This window comes from Marmota flaviventris, chromosome 11 (genome assembly GCF_047511675.1).
Source record: "Marmota flaviventris isolate mMarFla1 chromosome 11, mMarFla1.hap1, whole genome shotgun sequence".
In the NCBI taxonomy this organism is placed as follows: domain Eukaryota; kingdom Metazoa; phylum Chordata; class Mammalia; order Rodentia; family Sciuridae; genus Marmota; species Marmota flaviventris.
In genome coordinates, this window is record NC_092508.1 from 14,953,153 (window position 1) to 14,971,685 (window position 18,533).

The 18,533-nt window shown below is 43.0% G+C and overlaps 2 protein-coding genes and 1 pseudogene across 2 annotated transcripts in view; 1 reads left to right on the forward strand and 2 right to left on the reverse strand.

Moving 5' to 3' along the window:
- Positions 1–446, forward strand: part of Farsb (phenylalanyl-tRNA synthetase subunit beta) — a 71,537-nt gene extending 71,091 nt beyond the window's left edge. The window contains exon 17 of the mRNA XM_027941873.3: positions 169–446. Coding sequence (XP_027797674.2) covers positions 169–320 — 152 coding nt within the window. The 3' untranslated portion in view covers positions 321–446. The remainder of the gene's footprint in view (positions 1–168) is intronic.
- Positions 447–10,441: 9,995 nt separating this feature from the next.
- The window catches only part of Sgpp2 (sphingosine-1-phosphate phosphatase 2), a 106,301-nt gene continuing 98,209 nt past the window's right edge, over positions 10,442–18,533 (reverse strand). Inside the window, exon 6 of the mRNA XM_027942029.1 lies at positions 10,442–10,993. Coding sequence (XP_027797830.1) covers positions 10,442–10,993 — 552 coding nt within the window. The remainder of the gene's footprint in view (positions 10,994–18,533) is intronic.
- LOC114097944 (small nuclear ribonucleoprotein G pseudogene) lies at positions 12,255–17,817 on the reverse strand (annotated as a pseudogene).

Genomic DNA, 18,533 nt, shown 5'->3' on the forward strand with positions numbered 1-18,533 from the left:
GAGTTCCTTGATGTGATAACTTCTTGTTAACACTAGAGAGTATGAGGACTGCTTTCTTAGCCTGTGCTTTAAAGAATAGTTATTTTTAAAGTTGACTTGTGGGCTTTTAGTGTTAAATGTCTATTGACATTTTGCCAGAAGAAACATTGATTTTTCTCTCTTTTTCAGGCCCTGCTTTCTTCCCTGGGCGATGTGCTGAGATCTTTGCCAGGGGTCAAAGCATTGGGAAGCTCGGAGTCCTTCATCCTGATGTTATCACCAAATTTGAGCTGACCATGCCCTGCTCCTCCCTGGAAATCAATATTGAGCCTTTTTTGTGAGGATGGATCTCTGTTGTATGGTTCTGTCCCCTAGTGTCCCTTTCTCCTCCTCTGGTGTCCTCTCCTCCTCCACAGGGTGCATCCATTTGTGTTTTAATGTTTAATAAAGTAAAAAGCTCCGCCTGCCTCCCTGGGTAGCTTGCATTGGGCTGGCGTGTGCAGTGTGGAACGTGTCTGTGTGCTTTCTTGGATGAGCACCAGAAGAGTGCACTGGGGGTGCAGGTCTGTCTGGAAGCAGAAGTGCTCCTCAGACAGCAGGTTTCTCCTTGTCACCCATAGCTCCTGCATAATAGGATCCCACTTTTTTTTTACCCCTTATGGGTGAAACAGGATAATTAGAACACACATCTCACAAATGTGAGATAGCTTTTATTTTCTTCATTTGGCATGTATTTTCCATTGGGAACAACAAAATAACAATATTTTTAGAAAACTTCTAAGACAACTACAGTCGAGCAATTATCATTTTTGAAGCCTTTTTAAAATGAAAGAAAAACCTGAAACACAAATATTTAAAACACGAGAACATGAAGGTGTTTTTCTACTCTGTGATAATCCTGAGTACATGCACCATAGATCTGTTCTGCTACAAGAGTTAAAATGGGCAAGTGTTGATCCAGTGCAGTGTGAACATTAGGACAATGAAAAACTAATTTTTGCATTAATCCTTATGTAATAAGTCAGTTATCAAATTATGGTTTTAAATACTTAATTGAGCTACTAGTTTCTGCTTATTTTATAGGGAAGTATAATTGCTGTCCTCTGAAGCTAAACCCCTGCCAGTTCTCCTTGTCTTACATCTTATTTTCCTTTCCTGCTTTAATCTAGAATCCAGCTCAAGTACTAAGTGCTGTCTCTTGAAAACAGAATCTGGATCTAATGTTTGGTAGAATTTCCCAGTGACTATTGAGATGATAGAAGCTTGGGGGTGTAGCCCAGTGGTAGTTGGTGTTTGACTAGCATGTGTGAGGCCCTGGGTTCAATAACCAGCACCGTAAAAAAAAAAAAGAAGAAGAAAAGAGACATGATAATAAAATGTAAAAGTTTGGGTAGCAGTAAAATAACTGAAAAGATAATGGAACAAGAATTATGTTTATGGAGCTTCTGCTCCGCCTACTAAGAAAAACCCTCACCATATTACAGGGAATATGCTTTGCCTCAGTAGGGAGCATTGTTTAACATAGTAAAATTTTGCATGTAAGACTTCCACCTTAACTTCCCAGTTCTTTTGTAAGTACACCTTTATTTACATTGTAAAAATGAAGTGAGATACAAGTCAGAGGGCTTGTATCCAGCATACATAAAGAATTTTTACAACTTATTTATCAAGCAATCCTGTTTTCAAAAAATGAATAAAAGAATAGAAAAAAAAAACATTTCCTAAAAGAAATATGAATCTGTGCAAAGACACACAACCGCATTAGTCATTGGAAAAATGCAAATGAAAACTACATTAATAAAATACTGCATACCATCAAAATGTCTAGATTTTAAAAGACTGATCAGGTGTTAGACAAGTGGAATTATCATGCACTGCTGTTGAGAGTATAAAATGATAAACCATGTAAGAAAATAGTTGGCAGTTTCTTAAAATGTGAAACACCTACTACCCAGCCATTACTTCTAGGTTTACCCGTAAGGCCATCCACACAACAATTTTTGTGCAGATGTGTAGTGTTATAGTAGTTATAAATTGCAGTATATTCATTCTGTGGAGTACATCTCAGCAATACACAGGAACTGCTGGTGCTCAAACAACACAAATGAATCTCAAAGCATTATGTTAAGTGAAAGAAGCCAGATGCAGAAAACTATGTACAGGTAATTCCATTTATATGAAATTCTAGAAAAGTCAAAAGCAAATTAGTTGGTAGGATCTCCAAGTGGAATTGTAAAGAGTTTAGAGGACACTTTGGGTAATGAAGATTTATCCAGCCCCCTAGATAATTTTTGAATGGCCAGAAACTACTTGTATTGATTATTCAGCATGAAAGGGGAAAGATCAACTCCATGCATTTTATAGATGTCTCTGCCCTCTGAAGCAGGAAACTGAGAAGAAAAACCGAATTGGCCACAATAGAAGAGGCAAACCTAGCTTATGAGTGGAGGCTCCACAGCGAGACCATCTTAAACTTGTCCTGGATAAAGCATTTGAATTGGAGCCAAGGTAGCTTGCCAAAAGCCTTTATTAGAGGAGACACATCTTAGTAGAAGCTGGCAGCTCAGGTATTATAAGGAAAATTAAATATAATTGATTTTTGTTCTAGTTTACAGATGACTCCACTTCTATGGCCTGACAGTCCTGCATCACTCTTCTGTTTATAGTCTTCCCACATCTGATCTGGTTTCACGTGTGTGTGTGTGCGGGGGGGGGGGGCGGTTAACAGTCATAGGAAGTAGAATGAAATTCTCTTGGCTGGAAACAGTTGAGTCTTGGAGAGAGTAATGACTTGCTCAAAGGGCAAATAGCAGTAGATGTGATCGAGACACCTAATAACAACTTGGAGTCCATGAGTCAGTGGTTTTGCATCATTTACCTTTTTAGCCAACTGTTGAGACTTCACAAGTTTCTTCTAAATATAACAAATCCTGAAAAACAAAAAGGTAAGACTTCTACTTTAAAAAGTTGTACAGTTGGGCACAGTGGCATATGCCTGTAATCCCAGCTGTTTGGGAGGCTGAGGCAGGAGGATCACAAGTTCAAGGCCAGCCTCAGCAACTTAGTGAGACCCTGTCTCTAAATAAAAAATAAAATGGTCTGAGAATGTGGCTCAGTGATCCCCAAGTCAATCCTAATGCCAAAAACAAAAGTACAAAGTAAGGCCTTCCCAAACTAACCTTTACTTTCCCCGCCTAATTCCCTAAATTAACTTCACTGTTAACAATTTTGGCCTCCACTGTTTCTGACATCTTCCTGTGTTTAACAGTCAGCCTCACAAACTCTCAAATTCTTTTGGGTCATGCTCTACTTACTGGTTTGCCACAAGTTTTATTGTATCTCATGTTTCATTTAATATGGCTTATTTTTCCAGGTTACCTCATTCTTTCAGTTGACGCAATATTCTCTTGTATGGATGTCCGTGAATTGGTTCAGCTATTTCTCTGTTGATGGTCATTCAGTTATTTCCAACCCTTTGCAATTATAAACAATGTTCCAATGAAAACTAGCACTGGCTTAGGGCCCAAGAAAAACCAGTCTTTATGGATACAACTGTATAAACATTCACATTTGGCATGTGATAGGCACACTTAAAGATGCATGGGGTTAATTAGATATTTCTTAGATGTGACTATTAACACTTGAACAACATAATATTCCCTTAGCTTACATTCCTACATGTAAATGTTGCCAGGTCAAAGGATGCATTTTGAATTTAAAACATATTGAATGACTATTTTTACATTTTAAACAGGAGGAGCCTAAGTAGAAACCAGCCAAACTGCTGTTCCTGCTCTCAGCTCATTGGATTAGTAAGAAAGAACATTACTCAAAATTTTGCTTCTTAATCTTAGCCTCTGTGCTTGGTATTTTGTGAAAACATCAATAACAACACTTGGATGTTGGCTTGGGCTCTTCTCTCCATTTTATCCAAAAGCAGACAGATGGTCTTAATAAAATATGCCCTCTTAGGGACTGAAGCATTTGACCCCATCTGATATCTCCCAAGTTTTGGTTTCCTATGTTATTAGGACCTTAATGTATATTGTAATGGACTGAATGTGTCTTCCCCCAATCCATCTGTTGAAGCCCTAACCCCACAATGTGCTGGTATTTAGAGATGAGGCTTTTGAAGGTAATGAGGGCTAGGTGAGGTCATGAGGGGGAACTTGTGATGGGATTAGTGCCCTTGGAAATGACACTATAGCGCTGGCTCTCATCTCCCCTCACTCTGAACACAGAAAAAAGGTTCCCATGAGCACACAGTGAGACAGTGGCTATTCATTGTGGCCCAAAGAATGAGATCTACCTTGCTGGCATCTTTATCTTGAACTTCCAGACTTCAGGACTATGAAAATAAATTTCTGTTGTTTAAGCCACCCAGCCCATGGTATTTTGTTATGGCAGCCTGAGCAAAGACAAACTGAACATTACATTTAAGAAAACCAAAGACTGGGGCTGGGATTGTGGCTGAGTGGTAGAGCATTCGCCTAGCACGTGTGAGGCCCTGGGTTCCATCCTCAGCACCACATATAAATAAATAAAATAAACATATTGTGTCCAACTACAACTAAAAAATAATTTTTTAAAAAAGTAAATACTCGCATGTATAATAAAACTAAAGGCAGCAGTGCACCTCTGGGTGCCTGTGAGCAGCTCCCTAAGACCCTTGACCAGAGTCAGTGTGGGGAACGTGACCTCTTTGGACAAAAGTAGGGGAGTCAAATGACCTTGCTTGCCAAGAAGGGCAAAGTCCATGCAAAGCAGTCTTAGTCTCCTTTACAGTCTGCTTTGATTTTCTAGCAGACAGAACAACCAAATGTTATAGCCAGACTGTGGATTGAAACAATGTCTCCAGCAAAGGGTTCATGAAATTGTGTCTGGCCAAAAGCCTTGAGTTTTTTCCACCCCCATGTGATGAATGCAGTGTTAGAACATGTTCAGTCTTCGGGACGGTGGCACATGCCTGTAATCCTAGCAACTCAGGAGGCTGAGCCAGGAAGATTTGAAGTTCAAAGTCAGCCTTAACCACTTAGTGAGACCCTGTCTCAAAAAAAATAAAAAGGGCTGGGGAATGTGGCTCTGTGGTTAAGCACCCCTGGGTTCAATCCCTAAAACCAAAAAAAAAAAAAAAAAAAGTTCAAGGACAACACTCGAGTTTTTCACATCTCATTCATAAGGTTCAAACTTCATTGTTGATTCAGGAGGCCAGGAACATGGCATGATTCTGCATTAGAAAACATTTTGAAACAGCCCATCAGTGTCAGGAGGCAGTGGCAAGGCTGAGAGCAACTGCAGCACTGGGATTGGAGGATTTGTGAGTGCCAAGTAAATCAGGCCATTAAGACAGCATGAAGATGTGGGGGAAATGTGACTTTTCTATAGCCAAAGAAATTTTCTACTTCCCACAAGCCTCCACTTTCTGTAGTGAACAATGAAAATATGCCCGTCCCTAAATAAGCATCTCCTAAGGGCTGACAGGAAGCCTTGGGTGGAAGTAAGCTTGTGTAATCACCCTTTTTTGGTGCTGGGTAGATACCATGTCACGTCCCAGCTAGAGATGGGCGGGGTTAATCAGAGATCTCCTGACTGTGAGTCTTGGTCAGAACATTTAAGCAAGAAGCACTTGGGGTGGCTTTGAGGCAGGTGGAGCAAGATGAGCCAGACAGAGAGGCGTCTCATAAACAAACCGTGCTGTAGGAAGATCATTTAGGCGGGATGACTTATGGAAAGCACTGGGCCCAGCTGTCACACAGAGGGCCTGGGCTGGGGTTTGTATAGGGGGCATAATGGAAATCCCTTTTTGATCTTCGAGAAACTTCAACATCTTTTTATCAGTACTTAATTAAGATGTCTAAATGGCTTGCGTTTCGTGTACTCTGTGTATAATTTGTCCTGTGTGACTGAGGGACGCGGCAGCCTGGAAGCCCAGGAGACCTCAGTCCTCCAGGCTCATGCATACAGGTAGAAGAAATGACTTGTGCAACAGCCCTCAGAGCCACCCTGCTGCCTCATCAAGGACCTCGGGCCAGTGCTGTGTATATTAAAGAGGTATTGACATTCTTTGAACACCTGCATTAGGAAGACTCTGACCAAGGGGACCTGTATGTCACAGCAAGAGAGAAAGCAAGGCCGGCAGATGCGTTAAGGCTGCATTCCCACCGAACTCCAGCTACACCCTTGCTTTTCTTGTTTGTTTTTGCATGCCATATAGACAGGCGTGAAAAAGGAAGAAGAATTTTTGGCTTCGTGTAGCTCCCTTGTCTCATGTGGCTGCAGTTTTAAGAATTTAACATTCTATTCATGGCCCACATTCAACTCTCATTCTTAATATGCATCTGTAAATATTTAAATATGTCCTACAGGTGTGCCCCACTTTAAGAAAACAAAGGATTCATGGTGCACCCCAAGTAATTTATTAAAGCCTTATGTTTAGAGAAACGAAGGATAGCCATATGAGTTTTAAACAGCAAACCCTTCAGTGAACTTAAAGTCTGAAAAATAAAAGCAGCTTTGAGGAAAACATCTATTGTGTAAAATAAGGCAAGCAGATACCACTATTTCACTTGGTTCTGCCCCTTACTAGAGAACCAGGGCTTCACTAGTAATCATCAGAGAGAGAGCCGGGGGCACTGAGTTCCCCGCAGGAGGCAGGATCATGGAAATATTCTACAAGTTTCATTTCACAGAACTAGTTCAGGGAACTGGGCAAAGACAAGACTGAGGAACACAATGGGCACAAAGGACACAGATGCTGGTCATCTCCACCCAGGGCTCTCTGGGAACAAGGTTGTGAGTAAGCAATTCAGAGGTGTAGAAGAGGAAGGAGTCTGAAGTCACCTGTAGATGTCACCTCATTTTTAACACAATATCCATGCGAGTTTACTTTGGTTTTTCCTTGTAAGCACTGAAGGTATCTGGGGAAGCACCTCTGGTCAGAGCTGATCCCACATGTTCTTTAAGCCTGGCTCATACATTGCTTGTGTTGCTGCAGTCCTCCACCTGGAATTAATCTCCCCCTCCTCTCAAATCCCATGACACGGTATGTTTTCCCTACAGTCTTAACACTTCAGATCTTGAATTGTAATTCTCTGAGCCTGTGTCTTCTCTCTCCTTGGAGAACTCCACAGGACAGGTTGAAGTTGCCCATTCCAATGATGCCTGGCATCATAGGTAATAAATGCATCCTGCTCACAGTACAAAGAGACTCCTAGACTGCTCTTGCAAATGTAAGTGTCAACTTCTCATACCATTTCAAATAGCAAACTGGGGTACTTGGAGGCAGAGCACGTTGCAATTGTTACTTTGGCTTAGCAGATAGTGCACTCACCTTACCAGCAGCAGCTCTAATACGCCTTCCAACACAGAGTGAAATTTATCTCATTTACAGTAAAAGGACATAGAGGTGGGCACTTAAGCATGCCAGTGTAATATTTCCACTAATCATGCGTGACCACTATGGGGCTTACTGGTATTTGCATGTGATTGAATCATGATGACAGAATCATGCAACTTGCTACTTACCTTTATCCCCTTTTTCCAACTCAGGTCCAGTGAACTCAGAAAAACGATCCAGGGTAAGGGGGAAAAAATCCAAAGGAACAGAACATTGGCTTTTGAAGCATTTAATAAGAAGTCAGAATCAAACAAAAATGATTTATTTTAAAAAGAATAAATTTACATACCGTACATAAGCAAGACAGCTGAAGGCTTCCAAAATAGAAACCTGGAACACATGGTCCTGAAACACCACATGCTTTGATTACACTTGGGGAGCATGAGTTGTCTATTTGGGCAAGAAAATCCCATGTTTCAGTGAACAATTGAGCATGTGCTGGAGCAATTTCCTCCTCTGCCATTGAAGTCCCCTTTAGTCCAGAGGTCTCTTCTATGCCCCCCCCCCAATGTATTGTTATGATGCAGATTTGAGCAAAACTGTCATGAAACGACAGCTACTCGGAATGAAGGTTAAAGGATGAACACCACAGACCATAGTGACAGTGAGCTGGGGGTGGCATGGGGACAATCAGGAAAAGGGTGTGTCGTTCTGTCTATCTCCCTGGAGGCTTGGCATCAAGGTTGGCTGGGCCACGTAGGTTTACATTGGACACACAATCTCTGAAATTCCAGATCAAGAGAGGGGCTTTGGACCAAGACTAAAGCCAAACCAGCAGGGGGCAGTCTTCCCCCAGAGAGGAAATGCACACTTCATCAAAGGAGACCCCGGCCCAGCTCCCTGAAGAACACTTTGTGGGAGGTGTGGTGGTGGTGGTGGTGTAAGTAGCGGGAAGTTCTGTATGAGAGATGCATGGAAGAGGGACAGCAAGGTAGCATTTGAATCAAGAAATGACATTTTTTCAATCGGTTTCTGCCTGATTCTAGGCCATAGACCAGAAGTCCCTCAAACTATGTATGCTTGGCCTCACCAACATACCCTTATTCTCCAGTTGCTGTGATCAGATATTTTAAAAAATGACCAATCATGACATCCTTCTTTAATGTTCCGTGGCTAATACATTCATCTTCCACTCAAATTCTGTAAATATAGCTTTGAATACATCCATATAATGGCTTAACCTTCCTATTGTTGGGACTTAAAAGGGAGAACTGTAAAAAAAAATTTATATGTGAATGTTCACACCTACTGCTATGACACTAGTTACAGCCTCTCTTTTCCAAAATTACAAGTGGGCAAAGCTGATCCTTTTGTCACCTGACTTCAGACACACCAAATAAAATCATTTTCTGTAAATAAGATCTAGTATTGCAAACTGGTTTAGCTTTTGGTAGGGACAGAAGTATGGGAAAGGGCCTTATCAAACCAACAGCCACTGTACTAAAGAGGCAGCCCTAGGCAGGAGGGCCTGCAAGCTAGGGGTCCCCCCCAATCATGTGCTACAAGTGATAGATCCCTTTTGATCCCTGCCTTCTAACTGTGATAAGTGTGAAAAGAATTTTCAGTAAAAATGGTATGTTTTGCTAAAAATTGTCCTTGAGAAATTGAAGTACTAAGTCTAAGATCATCCCAACATTAAGGCCATGGAACATATTTGAAGTCAGGAGAAACGTGGGTTTCAGTTTTAACCCAGGATACAGGGGTCTGAACCTCTGCAAATTTTAAGGAAGATATTTTTTTTCCCAAAATGCGTACATAGTAATGATATCTTAGGAGCATAAAACATTGGCTTCTGTGGATTAGGGACTATTCCCCAAAAGAGAGTTTGTTAACTACATATGTATAGTAACATTTGAGAAAGTTGTTGGTGCCTATTCTTTATGCTTAAGAACTGAAGAGGGAACTCTGGTGTATGCATATGATCACCTTCCTGAGGCTAAGCAGAGCTCACCCTAGGTTTAATGGATGTTCTCTTTGATTTGCTTGTTTTCTGAAGAGAAGCTGAAGTTGTTCTTGCCATTAGTGACCTTAAAATTGCCAAGAGTTAAGAAGTGGGAAGATAGAGAGATTCTATCTAGTGGATGAGAAAGCAGAATTACAGAAAGTAAGTGCGAAATGGAGGAAAAATGTCAGGAAGCCCTGTCACCATCAGGCAGTATCACAGAAGCCTATCCCCTTGGAGTCAGGGCCCCAAAGGATTAAGGTTCATCCATTCTTCTGTTGATCCACTTTCATAGGCAGATGCCAGTAACTTCCAAGTTTACATGAAAGCCCACACTGCTAACGACATCAAAGACTGAGGCAGGAGAAAGCATAACCTCAGCATGTCCCAGTCATGTCAACATGTGATGAGGTGGCAGCAGCCAGTAATTCTGTGGGTCACAAGAGTATAGTACTGGAAGCTGGGACCCTGCAAATTGTATGGTCAAGGAAGAGCAGATCCTCATTTCCACATGAACCTGGAGGAGACTAGGCCTCGTGAGGAAAGCAGGCTCTTCCCATGGCCTCATAGCTCTGCGGGCACCCTTCATCTCCTCCCAGGAAGCTTTATTCCCATGGTGGTAATCTAACTTGACCATCACACAAGGAAGTTGTCTTCTCCGAGGAATGTGGTTGTGCATGGCGCCATCCTTTCTCCAAGACCAAAACTCCAAATTTGGAAATGAGATTCAGTGCTGGGCAAGGTCATAGCTAAAAAGACATGTTCTACCTCCAAATCCTCCAACTCTGTTGGCTCTCCAGAGCCCACTGAGATTTGTACACATTCCTCAGCAAGGCCACAACTCCTGCCCACCCAGGACCAGGTCCAAAGTCCATGTAACAGAAAGGGGAGGGATGTTCTTGAAGAATTCAGTTATGGTTTTCCGCTTGGGTTGGCTGTAGCACAATCCTTACAGACTAATGGGAGCATCAGTTCCACGGCAGCAGCATCTATCTGTTAGCAGCAGCACAGATGTGTGACTTAAACTGTATCAGAGAAAAACAAGTGGTCAAGATTGCCCACCCAACAACTTTCCTGAGTCTTGGCTCTCATGTCCAGTGGGCTAGTTTTCAACTGTTTGAGGCTCAGAGCAATCCCAAAAACCTGTGCAGCATTGGCACAAAGGTGGTAGCACAGATGCCAACTGACGTGTAGGTGACAAACTTGTAAGGCACTTCAATCTCCAGTCTCCGTCTGGCCTCCTTGTTCCTGGTGACCACCTTGAACCACGAGTACAATACTTGCAGGGAGAGATTTTGTACAAGTTGACGCACCAAGAGGATCAACACAATTCCCACAATAAATTTGGTCAGACCCAAAACTAACATGTCAGTGGTGAGCGGTGGAATGTTCTGAATGACAGGGAGCGATTCCGCGGGCTTGGACACGAGCTGAAAGAAATGATTGATCCAGAACCCTATGGCCACCCCGGCCCCTGCAGCCAGAATGGTGGTGGTGTCCGCCCGGGTCGGGCTGTAGTAATCAGACACAGGGTAATTGTAGCACAAGAAGAACGGCACGACGAGGACGCACACGGGGAAAAGGGGGCTGGCTGAGTCCAGGCAGTCGATGAGGGTCCAGGCAGGGTAGGTGAGGACAATGAGGAACACGGTGATCAGGACGCCACCCAGCACATCCTGTGAGGAGAGAGAACAACGGTGAGTGCTTCCTTGGGGTACAGCTCTAATTTTGAGCCAAAGATGATCGATTTGATATTGAAAATACAATTTCTGCCCTGTTACCTTTCACAGTACATGCTCAAAGAACAAAATAGGAAGAAGTGCACATAACCATGTTATTCATGTTACATATTTTCTTCCATTTTTTTTCCTGCATTTTAGAACTAATTTTGTCTTCCTTCATAAATGCCTATAATCTCATGGTTCTTTTAGTCTTGTTTGTTACTTAAATCTTAAAAGTATTCCAAAACTTATATCATAAATATTGTCATGGTCTTCAAGAGGCTGCCATCCTTGGGGGCAGGCAGGGTTGGGGCTGCAGGCTGGCTGGAGGGGGCAGGTAGCTTCTGGGGGAGCCACACTGACAGCAAGCAGAGCATAGCATCTTCAAGCAGCAGGGGTGGCATGTCATATGTGCAGGTGGATTGAGAAGACTCTTTGGAAATGGTGGAGTCCAAGCTCACCTTGCTGGACTTGGACCACTGCTCTGTCTTCAGAGACCCAGTTTCAAACAGCTGAATACAATTTCATTGAGCTGCTGTACCATGTTCTCCCTGATCCCATTCTTTAGGACATTTTAGATTGAAGAACATTTCTTTCTTTCCTTTCCTCCTCCCTTCCTTCCCCGCTTAAAATATCATGAATTCCTTGATGTCACACCTTTTCTTCTTCCTTTAGTTTTCTCACTGCAAAATTTATTAGAAGATGAAGTCTTCATGGAATCAATAGACCAACACAGTTAAGTCAGAGAACTGACATCTTGCTATGGTTTTGTCTCAGATTTCATGTGGACTATTTTGGAAGTTTACAACTGAAACATTTAAAACATGTTTACAACTGAAACATTTAAAACATGTTTCCTAACACACTGGAAAATCTGGAAAACACCAAAAAGCAATACACATGCTTTGTAGAAAATCTGGAAATCTTTGAAAACCATAAGAAAAACAGATCTGTGGTTGTGCCACTGAAATTAAGCACTGTCTATGCTTTGGCATATTTCCTCCAACTTTATTTTCATAGATATGGGTTAGATGAATAGACATAGATATATTGGTATTAGAATCCTAAGCATTGCTTTTTTAATTTTACTACTAAAAAGTTTATTTAACAAAAAGTTTAATATGAAAATGTACATGGTCTGATTTTTATGTCATAGTTAAACAGGCCCTCAGGAGAGGGGACATAGATTTCTCTGCTGGATAACCATTATTTATACTCATTCCAAGGCTTCAAACATGATCACACCATTTCCCTGCATAACCACCATTCCAGTATTGTTCTGTTGCCCACGAGTTGCCATCTCCACATGCTCATCTATCAGGAGATTCATAAAGGGGTGAAATCCCTGCAATGTTCCATGGACATGTCTGCTACCACTTAATTTCTTTCTTTTTTTTTTAAAGAGAGAATTTTTTAATATTTATTTTTTTTTAGTTCTCGGCGGATACAACATCTTTGTTTGTATGTGGTGCTGAGGATCGAACCCGGGCCGCACGCATGCCAGGCAAGCGCGCTACCGCTTGAGCCACATCCCCAGCCCATGCTACCATTTAATTTCAATGATAACTTCTTGTCCATAATTCTTTCAGCTTGAGACGGTGAGCTTGGCTCATGTTGTCTACTCTGTAAGCCCAGAGATGCTTTGAAACGGCAGGCTCGTTTTTTTCTAGTAACTTCATTCTGTGTGTGTGTGTGTGTGTATGTGTGTGTATTATTGGGGATTGAACCCAGGAATAACTCTACCACTGAGTTACATCCTAATCCTTTTTTACTTTTTATTTGAGACATGGTCTTGCTAGGTTGCCCAGGTGGACCTGGAACTTGCCCCAGCCTCCCGAGTTGGATTACAGGTGGGCACCATCTTGCCTGGCTTAACATTTTATTTCTTGCACTTCTGATGGCTGGGAAGCCTGAAGTTAAAGTGCTGGCATTTAGTGCCTGGTGAGGATCTAACAGCTGTGCCCTCACAAGGTAGAATGGATGGGAGGGCAGAGAAAAGAAGGTGAACACTATGTCCTCAAAGATCAAAGTGAGGGAGAGCAAAAAAAATAAGCCTCACATTATTTTATTTTTGCGTATTGCCTATAAAACGCCACCTGATGTGGGTAAACCCTGGGAGAGAATTGGGTCTTAGAAATAAACACTGAGACTGCAGCACATTTCACAGATTAGTGAGCATCCATCCATTCTGTCAAAGCCACATATGAGTGCCTACTGTATGCTAGACAGTACACTAGAGAATGCTGAGTGAACTAAGTAAATACAATCCCCACCCACGCAGCTTGCAGACTGGTGCACAACCAGTCACTGTTACCTAGGTGGGCAACCAACGGGACAGCCTGTGGATCCTGATGGTCTCTCGGGGAAGGACAGGAGAGTTAAGCGCCGGCAGGAGCCTACAGTCCTATGTACTTCACAAGGACAACACCTTGCTAGCCATGTGCAGCGCTTGCTGGGTGACATCAGGACTAGATTTTCACTTTCAAAAGACTGTCTTGGCTGCAGGGAGGACAGATGGGAAGGCCACCTCCTGGGGTGGTGGTAGGGGGAGTCTCACACCATCCATCTACACGTTGCCTCCAGTTTTCCAACGGCACACAGCTGCTGTCTAAGCTTCTAGCATGAGATGATGCCGCCTCTCAAAGGCCACCTTCTACTTATTTGTTGGTTGTTTCTTGGGCACCTACGTCTTCCTCCCAACAGCTTTGGATTTCTCTGTGGGGATCCAGGAGGTTCTGGGAAACCATGGGATTAGAGCACGGTGACCTGGGAGGCCACCTGGTGCTCCACACCACCAATCACAGAGCAGTGGGCAGGGTGGTCACAGGGCCTCCCAGTCCAGTCAGAGTGACGTCGGGGCTTTCAGCTGGGATTCTTGGACAGCGATGTTCTCTCAACCTCTGAACACTGTGTCCTGTGGATTACGATTCTTGACTTAGACATTTATTTCACTCTGCTCTCCTGGCTCTCTCTGACCCCTGCAGTCTCACTATTGGCTTCCTCTTTCAGCTCTTCTTCTTTCCACATCCTGAATGTGGGCATTTCCCCAGATTCTATCTTCAAGCCTCGTATGTTTTCTCTCTTGAAGAGCTTATGCAGGTCCATGCGCTCACCTCTCCATTCTTTATCACCGCGACTCTCAAGTCTATCTTTGGGTGTCTCTAATTCTAATCCTGCCTTGTTTTTTTTCTTTTTTTTCTTCTTTTTGGTACCAGGGATTGAACCCACTAAGCCACATCCCCAGCTCTTTTTTATTTTGAAACAGGGTCTCACTAAACTGCTTAGGACCTCACTCGATTGCTGAGGCTGGCTTGAATTTGAGATCCTCCTGCCTCAGCCTCTCGCTGCTGGGATTACTGGCGGCCCCTGCAGTGCCCAGTTTAGACCTGCATTTTAAACTTAAATGCTAAATAAGTCCGCATGGATGACCTGTCAGCTCCCCAAACCAACTTGTCGAATATAAAAATTACCTAAGTCCTCTTCCTGCAAAAAATGGTGACAGAAAGGAGCAGTTTATGAAAAAGGAAATGTAAATGTCTCTCAAATATTTAAAAAATATCCCTACACTTACTCATAAAACACATGAAAATTGAACTACACTGAGGGTAAATTAAAGTTTATGTTCCCATAAAAGTTGGTAAATGCATGTTTATAGCAGTTCTGTTAATAATCACTCCCAAATAGAAACAACCCATGCCATTCTGTGGGTGAGTGGGTAGCTAAGCTGTGGTATATGCATACAGTGGAATACTTCTGAGCAATGAAAAACATCAAACTACTAATGTGTGCGACAGCTCTGGTGAAGCTTCAAGCAAGTTATGTTGAGCAGAAAAAGCCAAGACCCAGGGGTCACATACTGAGCAGTTCTATTTATATATCATCTCTAAAAGACAAAACCATAATGATAGAGAATGGATCAGGGGTTTCCCAGGGGTCTAGATGGTCTTAGATGTGGCTTCAAAGGGGTGATATGCAGCAGCTTTGGGGTGATGCAACTGTTCTGTACTGTGGTGGTGATGGCAATAATATACATGTGTTAAAATTCATAGACCTCTATGCCAAAAGTCAATTTTAAAATACACATGTTAAAAATTTTATTCTAAAATTTAAAATCCCATTTCAAACAAATAAATGAAAATTACAAAGCCCGTGGGCTCTTCTGTTGCACTGAATGACACAATGGAGTCCCCACTGCTATGTTTGATCAAGCAGCTCTGGACACCTGGAGCTCCCAGCATGCCCGTGTCCCATCTCCCTCTTCCACACAAACTATGCTGGGAACACCTATCCCTGCTGAACAGAATCCAGGAGGCTAGCATTCTGTTAATGAAACTGTATGTTCATTAATCACTTGTCTATAAAATGGTGCGTGCTTTATGAGGATGAACTTGTTGATAGCTTTAAAAATTACTCATCCATTTATCCTCTGACCCTCAACCTTATTCTGGGTCTCGATCTTAGTGATACAACTGCCCATGGCTGAAATGGGACATTTTCCAGTTATCCATTGTAATACTAAATACTGTTTGTAATAAGAAGATACTGTGTGTATATAACAAGTATCATAGCAATACTGTTTGTAGTAACACGTTCCATCTATAGAAGGACGGTTAAATTTAATGGTGGTGTATTCACAGCATGGAATACTATGCTATAAAAAGAAAAAGGACACTCAGATGCTTTTTAAAAGGCAAGATGCAGGAAGTGTGGATAGTACATTATCATTTTCATTGAAAAAAGCTGAGGGAAGTTATAGACGCATTTGCACTTGAATACACAAAGGGGTATCCTTGGATGGCTGGGAAGGAGGCTTTTCACAAGATACTGGGCTAACCTTTTTGAATTTTTTATCAAGTGGTTGTGTTACCTTCTTTAAAAACATAGGTGAAGCCAGGTGCAGAGGTGCACATCTGACCTCCCAGAGACTCAGGAGGCTGAGGCAAGTTCAAGAACAGCCTGGAAACATAAGCTGTCTCCAAATAAATAAAAACAGGCTGGGGATGAAGGTCAGTGGTAGCGCACCCCTGGGTTCAATTCCCAGTACCAAAAGAAAAAAAAAAAAGCTATGTAAACACTTTAACATTATGATATTAGTAATAAGTTAAAAAACAAAAGCCTTGTCACCCTGTGAAATGAATCTAAAGAACAGAATTTTAATGCTACTGAAGTAGCAGTCATAAACCTTATAAAAATAAAATCAGTGGGTGAGGTGGTATACACTAGTAATCCCAGCTTCTCAGGAAGCTAATGCAGGAGGATTGCAAGTTCAAGGCCAATCTTGGTAACTTATTGAGACCCTGTCTCACAATAAAAAGGGGTGATGGGTACAGCTCGGTACCCCTCAGTTCTGTGTTTTATAGATCAGTCAAAATCCAGGGGCCCGGATGCTGAGCAGTGGCAGAATCCCCTACAGCCTCTGGCGGGTCAATTTTGCTCATATCATGTTGTTTCAAAGGCCCTGGTTTCAATCCCTAGTACCAAAAAGACTGAAGAAAATAAAACATAAGTGAAATAAAATTCTACCTCTCCTTCTCCAAACAGGACTTTCCTTTTAAACCCTGCAGGAGAAGGGATCTCGGGAGCCTAGGTGCATCCTCTGCATAGCAGGGCCTGATAAAATGTCACCAGCTGGGGACTGAGAGCACTTTGCGTATGTTTGAAGGGGGCACTGATTTCAAAGGAGGCAGAGCCAGCCATAATGAACTCAACACAGCAAACAAGCCTCTCTCCTCCGGCAGGGGAGAGAAGATTCTGCTGCTCAGATGTCTCCATGCACTCAACTCAGGTCTGAGACCCGAGGAATTCAGAGAGGGTGAAAGAGTTATTTTGACTGATCTATAAAACACAGAACTGAAGAATGCTGTTTCGAGACTCCTCTGGTAGAGGGACCTCCAAATGGAAGAATCCATCCTTCCTCGTACCTCTAGGCCACCGTGCCCCATGTGTGCACAGTGACAACGCCAGACATTATGGAACCTCCTGGCAGTGGAAAGCCAGAACATCTGTATTCCTCGCGATGCCCTTGAAGCTGAGTCAGTCGTGGGACACAACTGCTTCGCTTGATGGGCAGCTGAAGCCATGATGGTATCATGGGGACCAGCAGGGAAGGGCTCAGGCTCAGGTGCCTGGTAGGGGCCCAGATGCAGAGCAGCGGCAGGATCCCCTACAGCCTCTGGTGGGTCAGTTTTGCTCATATCAAGTTGTTTCAAAGGCACCTAGAGGACAGTGGGCAACATCAAGGTGCTGGAGGTCACAACCTCATCAGAGAGCAAGGGATCCAGCAAACCACCCCAACACCATGACATCAGAGGGCAGGTGGGACCAGCTAAGTCATGAACACATGTGAGATTTGCATGGAAAACTCCAGAAATATTGTGTGTAGAATTTCTGAAGATCTCCAGAGCTCAGGGTGATTCTGTGGTTGCTCAGAGAATTCATTGTACCTTTTTTGGAGGGAGTAGGGGAGTTAGAGATGGCACCTGGGGCCTTGGGCATTTTAGCCAAGCTCTCTCCCACTGAGCCACAGCTCCACCCCCTCATCTGATGATGTCCCCAGTCTGACTGATGGCAGAGGCTCAGACCTCAGAGTGCTATCAGGTCACTCCTGCCTCTTAGCCCTCAACCACTGGTCACTGTGTTCCACAGGTCCCTCCTTCGTGCTGAAGCTCCCCGAATCTGCCCTCACCCCTGAATGCCCACTTTTGCTCCCCAGAGTCTGGGCCCTTCATCTCTGCTCTGTCTGCCAATTCCCTGGTCAGAGCCCAAATGCCTGTCTCCATAGCCGATGTTCTCAGCTGTCCTGAATCACTGAAATGCAGTCAGTATACTGCTGCCAATTCTGACCCAATGTGTGACCCAGCCTCTGCAATTTAACACACCAAGGTACAAGGTAATTCAGATACAGTGAGTCTAAGTATAAAAAAATAAAAACAAACAAACCAAAAAACAAAACAAAATTAGAGTCCAGAGGTTGATAGAATCCTGAGGATAAGGGTTTAGTTAACCTGTCATCACGGGATTTTCTCTCATTGCTTTTCCATTTGAACTTTCTGCTCCATCCAGATAGGTCTACTTGCTTTTCTGGAACGTGCCTGGTACACTGTTACCATCAGAGCTTCACATTCTTTTCAGGTATAACACTCTTCCTCTGTCTCTACCTCATCAGTTCCTCTAAGGCTCAGCTCAAAAGCTAGTTCTTTCTAAGATATCTTCAGAATCCTCACTGTTGGGATCCCCCCTCTCCCTCCCTTTCCCTGAACTGCACCTGGACAGACCTGCTTAATATCACTTGCCAAGGTGCCTTCATCTTGCCCCTTGCAGCAGTTATGGGTTCCCACACTCTCCTCCGAGTTGATGATAAATCCAGTCCAGTATGCAGGCCAGGGTCCCTTACATCTCCACATCATTCCTCAAATGTATAGCAGACATTCGGTTGTAGTGACTGGAAGAATGTAATTCCCTTCTCTTATACTGAATATCTATGATATTTGGTACC